The sequence below is a fragment of the Talaromyces atroroseus genome, assembly GCF_001907595.1.
Source record: "Talaromyces atroroseus strain IBT 11181 chromosome Unknown scaffold_4, whole genome shotgun sequence".
Taxonomy (NCBI): domain Eukaryota; kingdom Fungi; phylum Ascomycota; class Eurotiomycetes; order Eurotiales; family Trichocomaceae; genus Talaromyces; species Talaromyces atroroseus.
The window spans coordinates 1,219,371-1,228,691 of record NW_017971436.1 but is presented as its reverse complement, the minus strand read 5'-3'; the positions used below and the strand labels follow the sequence as shown (position 1 = coordinate 1,228,691).

The 9,321-nt window shown below is 48.1% G+C and overlaps 2 protein-coding genes across 2 annotated transcripts; both read right to left on the bottom strand.

The window, feature by feature from the left end:
- Positions 1 to 206: 206 nt before the first annotated feature.
- UA08_04314 (hypothetical protein) lies at positions 207 to 6,434 on the bottom strand (the record flags this gene model as incomplete). The annotated part of the gene is made up of 8 exons (XM_020266623.1): positions 207 to 1,357; positions 1,426 to 1,582; positions 1,679 to 1,800; positions 2,351 to 2,359; positions 2,488 to 4,239; positions 4,302 to 4,375; positions 4,448 to 6,051; positions 6,150 to 6,434. 8 exons carry the CDS (start codon positions 6,432 to 6,434, stop codon positions 207 to 209), a joined length of 5,154 nt encoding a protein of 1,717 aa, XP_020120410.1.
- A 364-nt stretch (positions 6,435 to 6,798) lies between these two features.
- UA08_04313 (Pheromone-processing carboxypeptidase kex1) lies at positions 6,799 to 8,820 on the bottom strand (the record flags this gene model as incomplete). The annotated part of the gene is made up of 3 exons (XM_020266622.1): positions 6,799 to 8,199; positions 8,275 to 8,635; positions 8,693 to 8,820. 3 exons carry the CDS (start codon positions 8,818 to 8,820, stop codon positions 6,799 to 6,801), a joined length of 1,890 nt encoding a protein of 629 aa, XP_020120411.1.
- Positions 8,821 to 9,321: the final 501 nt, after the last annotated feature.

Here is a 9,321-nt window from a genome sequence, read left to right as displayed (position 1 = left end):
TTGGTAAAATACAATGAACAGGAAGGTAATGTAGAAACACGAAAAAAAGGTGACAGATAGCCCAATATGTAAGTAAATCGTAGTAGTTTATGCCTTGCATCGGAAGAAAAAATAGAAATCGCCAAATCTCGCCGCCGTAGTAATCATAACAATAGAGGTTTAAAAGAACAGATGGAAAAAGCCACCAAAAGAAAAGGAGGTATTTTTTATTGCCGTCTGCGTCCTCTCTTCCCCGTGGTACGCCCTTCGTCAACATTGTTATCGACATCATCGTCATCAGCGCCCTTCTTGAGGTCTTCCCCTTCGCCGAGTCCCCATTTCTCCCTGTCATACCAATCCTCGCCATCACTCAGTTCACCAACGTGGCCTTCTGTCTTGCATGATTCAAAGACATCTTCTTTCAATTGCTCGGCTCTTCGTAATGAGTTGAGCATGTATGTGAAACCGCGGACGGTTTCTTCTTGCTTTTGAATATATGACCATAGTAGTCGCCTGGTGTCCTCTGCTTCGTTGGGGGGAAGTCCAAAATCTTTGTCTGGTCGTATGTTTTCAGAGACGAGGAAAATGGGATGAGCAGATGATGTCTGCTGTGCCGTCACGTCAGGAGATGTGTATCGCGAGCTGCCGCTGGCGCCATTTCCATTCGATGTAGATGCATTTGCTCGCGCTCGAGTCGTCATTCGCCTTGGAGGCTCGGGCGATGAGTTGCCTTCGTTATCTCTCACGCTTCCCGATTCTGCGGGCACGTCTTCCATGACGGTATCGGCGCCTTCAGCATCTAGCGCTTGCGGAGACGCTCGCATAATGTCAGACCCCTGCTCTTTCTTATTGATATCACCATTTTTATTCTCTCTCGCCGATAGATCAATGTCGCCATGGCTTGGTAAACCTTTGACTGAAAAAACATCCTCTTCTTTGGGTTTTTTAGTCTCCAGGCCATTTTCTGTCTCAGACACTGGAGTTTCTGTCATTTCAATATCATCGCCTGAGTTGCGCTCGTTTCGAGTACCTGGTTCCGTATCCATATGTGCATTACTGTCGCCATTAATGTAATTTTCAGCCTGATTTGAGTTCGTTTGCGACTCCAAGGCAGCTTTCCATTTAGTGGAAACCCCAGCAGGTCGAGGTCTAAATATATAAGGATCTTCTTCCGATTCCACAGTCCCACAGGGCATCCATACCGAGTCGCCCAGAAACTGTCGATGCAAATTATGCGCGCGCGCCAAAAGTGCGCGTTCGTTTCGCAGCTTTTCGTCCACAGCTTCAATCATTGTTGGAAGTGCATTCGACCTGTAAGGCTGGGATAGTGTGGGGTGATCCGGGAGCTCTGATGCTTGTTTGAGAGGACATAGAATATCTATTCAAAAATGAAGGGAAAAAACAGTTTAGCTTGCAACTTGAACGGAAGTGGGAAAACAAACGCACGCTCAAGAGCAATCTCTGAGAAGGGATTCTCTTCTGCCGCAGCAGCCTCGGTCTCAGAATCCGCATCTTCGTTCTCATCAATCTCGTCACCTTCAGAATCGTAGCGTGGAGGGTTTCGGCGCAAAATATAACGTGTGTATCCGGCATGCTCGACTTTCTAAAGCAGGGTCTCGTAGTTAGCAAAGAAATTATTTCATACCGCTCTGCTCGGCCTCGCTGAGCGCGCGAGCACGAGAGGGAAGGTGGAACACACCCGTTTATGATATTCGCGGGGATTTGAAAATCCCAGGGCACCTTCTTGAACATATTTGGCATTCACTCGTAATTTATTTCCTCGGTTGGTGGGCTGGGTGATGGGCTCGTCAGGGCCAGTGTCTGTGGCAGAAAGAAAAGTAAGAAATCGCTATTGTCCAACGTGAAGGGAAAGCGTGTGTGCTTGAAAAAATCTAACATTCATTTTCACGTCGCAGTGCCCTTTTCAAGCCAACAATCGTCTCTTCTATCAGGGCCGCCTGTGTTGCCATTTTGACGACTGGAATTCGTTGCGAAGGAGCAAGCAGTATTGGGATCGATCAAGATTGCAGAGTTATCGCAGGACAAAATCAAATAAGATTTACGAAAGACACCGGCGTGTAAGCTCGCACAAACATGTCGCAGCAGAATCAGTTTCGAGACGGAGGAGGAACATCGAGGAGCAAGATCGTCAAAAGCTGTAGAACTGTCTATGTAGTCGTCTGCTCTTCGATGTAACTACGCAATCCGCCAAAATCATCGTCTCGCGCTCACCGCCTTCGGAGGCTAAGTATTTCGCCGATGGCCCGCTACGTTAATAAACACGGCGGACTCCACTGAACGAACGGCATTGTCTATATAGAAGAAAGAAGAGAAGAAAAAAAAAGAAAAAAAAAAAACCAGAACTACATACCATGCCACGCTATAAAAAACGGAAACTAATGTCTATACTCATTGTTCATGCTTCGTATATGCTAGGATCTTGCATCAATCATCATCTGTACATCATTCAACCACAAGATAGAAGGTTAGGTATAATTCGTCACGAACCATCAGAATCAACCCAAACAAGTACGCCCTTCTTGTCCGCTCGCATCCCCTCTGTGGGCAGCACACGAAGGGTCTTGTTGAAGTAAGTGTCAACCACAACAAGATGCGGCTGGATCCACATGCCAGGCTTAAAAGCGAATACGTTATATTGAACTGTGTGCCTGCTAAGAGGAACCAACTGAAGGGCTCTCGTCTTAGCTCCACTGAACGCGAAATGCTCGCTCGCGTCCATGGTAAGATTGAAAGTCAAAGAGTGCATTGACGGGTTCTCAAGGGTATAATACAGATGTACTAAGCCTAGAACCTCTTTTGAGGGTGATGCGGACGCGAGAACTCGAGGCTCACCCATAGGTATCAGAAAACGTGGCATGGCCAGAGTTGATACTGTGGTAGCCTCAACTTGATCCAATGATGACGACGACGACAATCTTCGCCATTCTACATTCAGCGAGAGTTCGAGCGTGACAGACCTTCGGTCATCGAGACTGGTTTTCTGTACATTGAGAATAAATTCTGATGCTCGTAGCTCCTCTGGTTGTATTTGGGATGTTTCTGGCGTGATCAAACTTTCCGAGCCAAATTCACATATTGCCCCGCCCTGAATATCCACAAGGCCTAGGCGTACATTTTCAATAACGAGGGGTTCCGATGCGAATGAGACAATCTTGGGACTGACGCTCCATCTTTGCTGCAATCCCTCGGGTTTATTGGATTTATCATCGGCCAAGCCTTGGTCCACCTGGAATAAATTAGGCCAGGAAGCGGGGTGTATTCGTGGAAGAAAATCGTAATTTGCTTCAAATGGTCTCACGAAAGCCAGCCTAGCCGAGACCGATTTGGAAATTGGTGTTTCTGGATCAGACATCAAATAATAATGGAGTGATATTTCGATATCGTATTCCAACGCTTCTGTTGTGTTGGACAGAATGATTGGGACCTCAGAGGTAGCAGCCGGAGCTAGGGTTCCGATCGATCGAGACTTCAAGTGGTCGGTGTTCTCAACGCTGACACCACCAACATCAGTAGTCTCATCAGCGTCGTCAGACCAGGATACATTGAGTGCCGAGTCAGCCTGCCCCAATACTCTGACCTGCATTGTCACCTCCGCAACATCATCCTCGTTGTTTTGTATGGCCACAGCCAGGCTGACCCGCTCATTGGTATAATAGTGCTTCTTGAGATTCGGTAGTTGAATGCGGATATTCGGGGGTTTTGGAAGGATCTTGCAAGCGGCCGTATTCCGTCCTTTGCCTATTCTCTTCTTGTTTGGCCCCCCAGGACCATCTCTCCACCAAAAGGACATGTCTTGCTCGTGCTTTGTTATCACATGGAGCAGATTAAACTTTTCTTCTTCAATCGCTAGCGTGATTGATGCTACTCGTGATTCACCAGGTTCACGAGGTATAGCAGTCATATTGAACACTCTTGTTTCGGAAGGCCGGATATTCAAGTCAGCTTGACCCATCATCGACGCCATAGGCCCCGTTGGCGATAAAAGTGTCGAAGAGTCAGTCGAATTGGTTGAATCGCGTAATTTCAAGCTAAGAATTCGAGACACGGGCTCGGTTGTTTCTTCCTCAATGTCTTGTGCGTATATTTTAATGGGCCGTAGGCTTCCCTCAAAGACAACTTTGACTTCGGATATCCTTATTGGCGCAGAATGTTGATGTGCATGAGAAACGATGGCTAATTGCAGCTGTAGCGGTTCACCAACATTGCCCTCGCTTTTCTGGAACACCAATGAGGCCGACACTGATCTCGTTAGAAACTGTTCAATAACTTTTCGAAAGGGGGGATTGGTTCATGAAACGTACAGCAGGGGATGACATCTTCGGCTTTGAGAACTATGGTTGGTTTAGGACTGTCAACGGATACGCCATCGAGACATCTGTGGAAGTTATAATCCCAAGTATTTCGCGACGGTAACACTAGGCGATACTTATGTTAGAGCATAACATACTTGCAGATACTAGGGATGGCCGAACCTTTGCTGAGGAGCTCCCAGTGAATCCATACTAAAGCATCAATATCTTCAAGCTCAAGGGCACAGGCTCTCATCATCCACGCGAATTCGTTCAATAAGTCCCACCAACCGCTCTGCCTCCATGTCAGACGAGGCCAAAGAGGTTTCAGGATATCGTAGGCCTCATGCCATTGCTTGGCATTCATGTGAAACTGTGCGATTTCTAGACTTAAACTTTCCACTTTCCTTATCTGATCCCGCGCGGCAAAATGTTTCAGTGCTTCCGTTAGCGTTTGTATTATCAAAGTGGTGTGATCGAATGTAGGGCCATTGACGATTGCGGCTTCCGCGGCTGGTTCAGGAGCCAAGTAAGTGTCGTAGAATTGCGACTGAGCAACGGCTTGCGACGCAGGAGACTTGTCCGCGGAGACTCTGTGCTCCTCGGGGATCTGTTCTGCGAGCTCCTGGCGCTTAACTGTATGTCTTGCCGAACGGTCAAGCCAGTAGCCTTGGTGATGGAGAAATTCCCACGGCAGCAGACTCTCATCCCCTGAAAAGCCCTTTTCAGGCGGGTGGAAAATTGAATCGTATAGCCGTGCAGGATTCTGAAGAAAATCGGACGAAAATGCAGGCAGCTCGACCCGTGAAATGAGTTGAGCCATGACAGTCGACCATCTCGCATTCCACGCTTCCCATCCATAGTTCTTCGTTCCTTTGCCCCTGCGACTGACAATGTCCTCTACATAATTCTTGTGGCTTAGCCAAAATCGGACAGCAGCAGTGGGTTGGCTAGTCCAAAGCAGACAGCGAATAATGCGAATGGCCAGAATATCACCTAAAAGTCGAGCATCGCTGAATCTCGGACTCCATCCAGCGATTGACTCAAAAACCTCTTGTCCAAATAGGGTCTCATAGGCAGCCTCGAAGTTACGCTGAGCAGCCTCCATTTCCTGGCGAAACTCGGCAAATACGCCTAGTTTGAATTCGTAGCGTACATTCCAACCTTGCATTGACAGTGTCTGTGATGTCCCTCGCGTAGGAGGCACTGTCGGTGGAGGTATGGTTCCTCTGTTGCGTTTCCGTCGAGCATGTTTTGATAGGTCTCGATAATAATCCACAAGGGAAGGCTGAAGAGAGGACAAGAACGATCGCACGAAATCTTTCACCTCCACAGTTGATAGATCATTGTATAAAACATGCATAGACCTGGGGTCCAAACTTGTAGCCCTGCGAATATTGGCAACTCTGTCTTCCACTTCCTGTGTAGAGATGCCATCTTCAGCCACCAAGATCACGACAAACCGAGACCGATAACCAGAGGCAGTCCATGATTCCCTCAGTCCTCTGAGCTCGATTTTCAGCTGGTTGTCTCTCAACGTGCTCATGCTGGGATCAGCCGTGATGGGAAAGATATTGACTACGGCTGCTGGAACCAGGTCCTGATGTTTAAGCATCCACAAAGGCGTAAGAATCCCATCGGGGAAAGTCGGTGAGCCAGGTGTCAATGGCGAGATCGGAGAATGCACGATAGGGACGACAGAAGAAGCGGAAATGTCTGCCTCGGAAGGAAATTCAGCTTTTTGGGGAGGAAGACGATGAGACTAAAAAAAACTTATTAGCAGCAGGTCGACAAGCTTATTGATCCAGTTTCTCTGAAGGTATATATTTCAACGGCATGTTGTGAAAAATAAAGACTCACTCTTCCAACGGCTTTGATCCTCAGGGGAATCCCACTTGATCGTCCAGCGTCAATTGGAGCTCTCCAAGGCGCGTCAGAGGCATCGTGGTCGATGAAGGCGTCCCGCAAGCTCTCCACAAGCGGGCCTGTCAACAGCGGGAAATCTGAGTCAATTGAGGTGCCTCTATCGTGAAGAGAAGGATACTCGGCGTTGGCAGGGGGGCTGTTATGGTCATGGTGCGCAATGCCGGACAAGAGAAGTAAAGGCAGGTTGTGCACGATGTAGTCGTGAGGATAAGCATCCATTGCGGGACAGGATGCGGGTTTCCTGCATGAGCCAAATCAAGGCATGTTTGGACTGATAAGTTCAGAATGAGCAGCTCATGCAGTTTCGAATCTGCATCGCCTGGAGAAGTAGTACCTGGGTGGTAATAGTAGCTGAAAGCTGGTGGTGACAGGTGTTGGATGTGGGAGCTGGGGGGGCGCTTCCCGCTCTTGGCGTGGTTGGATGTACAGTTGAGACTTGAGGTCGTCGAACGCCCGCTAATAGCAGCTAACAACGGAAAATAGTTTCTTATGATCAGAATTCAAAACCGAAAATATATACATATCTGTCCGCTTGCTGGACAGGATCTGTTCTACTTTATATCTTCTAATCAATGAATACGAGCTATCTTGTACCAGCCTCAGTATGGTTAATGTCGTCCTCATCCTCATCATCCTCGCCAATAACATAATGGTCCCTGTCAAGGTCTCTGTCTTTGCCCCCTTCGCCATTCTCAAGATGATCGAGTCGATCAAGCTCCGCCTCATCAAAGTCTGTTGCCTGGATGTCACGCGCTGATGATCCGCGGCCGCTCATAGACTTTCGGAATCGGCCTAGAAGTGTCGTCGAATTGAAATTGCTATCGGCATGCGCTGTTGACGAGGAATTATTCTCAGCCATATACACGGAACGATAAGCACCCCGAGCTGCCGAACGACGACGACTACGCCAGATGAAGAACCCCCAGACAGACACGCCGATGATAACAACTATCAGCGCCGCTTCGCCGGATTTTGCATAGGCTTTCCACTCGGTCTCTTTTAGTTTCTCCTCTTGCGCTTTGCTGTCCGCTGCCGTGGTTGAGTTGCCCACAGAGGTTTGCGGGAGCTTCTCCCCGTCCAGACGTGAATCTGCTGGCGTTCCTCCGATACTTGCGATATCAACGTTGATAAATCGGTCAACCATATCGCGGGTGCGCCGCGGCCAATCAAATGGTACCATGTGACTGGCATTATAAAATAAGACATAGGTCAAGTTGCGCGCTTGTTGGTAGTATCCCGCCGCCTCGCCTTCGAATGTCCAGTCACGGCGAGGTGACCAGACTCCTGGTGATGTTTCAAACCCCGAACCGCCATTCCACTTCATGTTGTGAATTAATTGTTCGGTCCCGAGATGGTTACAGATCAGGTCTCGGTCACCGCTGAAGAGCAATACGCGGACGCCCGACTCGATGATCCCAGGAAGGATTTTGATTGCAGGAATAGAGTGAGTTGCGCGAAATTCCACGCTCACTTTGCCTGCACATTCTTCCCAGCCAGTGCTTTTCTCGAGGTCAAGATTGAGAGCTTGAGCCACATCTTGCCTTCGTAGATATGGCGTCATGCTGGCCAGATCCGGCGGCCAGGTCATCCCGCACGAGGCATCCTTCAATCTGATATCGTACATATTGGTACATTTGCCATCCGAGGTTTTGGTTTCGTCCAAAAGAAAAGAAAGCACTAATTCACACTGCGATATATCAACCCTGTTGTCCGCGCCGCTGGCAGCTAACAGATCGTGGCACGTTTTGTCGTGCTCGTCGAGATTGTCTGAGACAGGAGTTCCTTTTTTGATGAGGCCTTCTTTATATGCATATTGTAAATATGCTGGATACTGGTCTTCGGGTGATATCCATCCGTTGCCAATCAAAAGTCCTTCCAATGCCCATGCTTGCTGTCCCGCTTTAATGTTCTTGTTCCGCTCTAGAATTGCTCGCGCAACGTGCGGGATATATTGTCCTGCATATGACTCTCCTGCGATGTATAACTATATTTGCAATTAGCTTTTCTCTTTGTAAAAAAAAAAAAAAAAGAGAGAGAGAGAGATGAGCCATCATCTTACGTCGTCGCTTTCGTACTCCGGAAAGAGGCTAAACCACTTCTCCAAAAATGTAATCATGTGGGAGGCCACTTGGTCCAGGTCATGAAGGTAGCTATTCGTACTGACGTAACTGAAGCCCGTTCCCACTGGCTGGTCGACGAAAAGGAGATTGGCGAATTCGTCCCAAGATCCGTTGTTATAGGTCAATGTGTGGTCGTCTTTCAAGCGATAGGGCCCGACTTCCATCAAAGCCCCGTCCATAGAGCTGCAGCCCGGTCCGCCATTAAGCCATAAAATAGTGCGCTGTCGATTGGCGATATGGCGATTCTGGTAATGCCAGAAGAATAGGTGGCCATTGGTTTGGGCATCCACTTCGATATGACTATCGAATCAATCCCATGAGCATATTTCATCGAAGGCGAAATAAGAGGGAACCTACCCTGCATGCATTTTCAAGAGCGGGCCGTCCGGCTGTCCTGGCAGTGACTTTACATAGTAGTCGGCGGCTGACTGTGCCAAAGCACATATCGGGCTGCTCAGCAGCAGCAGCAGCGATTTTCCGAGCATTTCGAATAGTCGGTTGTCTCTGCGAAGTCACTCAATGGAGGATACACCCCCCCCTTGGTATTCAAAGAATCCCCCCCGACCGATATGGACCATCAATTCGAAGTTGCCTAGAACGACTGCAGCCGCTTTGATCTCGTTGAGTCTTGCAGTGTGGAGAAGATAAAATAAATCGCCGTTCTCGTATTGTATATACTGGGGAGGAATGAAGCACACGAGGATTGCGGAAGGAACGAGTGGCCTCTTCGTCATCTCAGTGTAGTTTGCACTGTTTGTATCCCAGAGTCATGGGTCCGCGACGCCAAATAATAAATCAATAGCAAACATACATGATATTCTGAATAGACAGTGAAACAACAGATAATATCCTGTTGTCCGTGGATATAGCTTTTGATAGAGGACGGGCCAATCGGAGGTATTAGCAAAGATTTTTATTTGCCAATATTTTGTAAAACAAGGGCATTGTGGTGAATGCTATTTGATATGTGCATTATTCGTGCTATG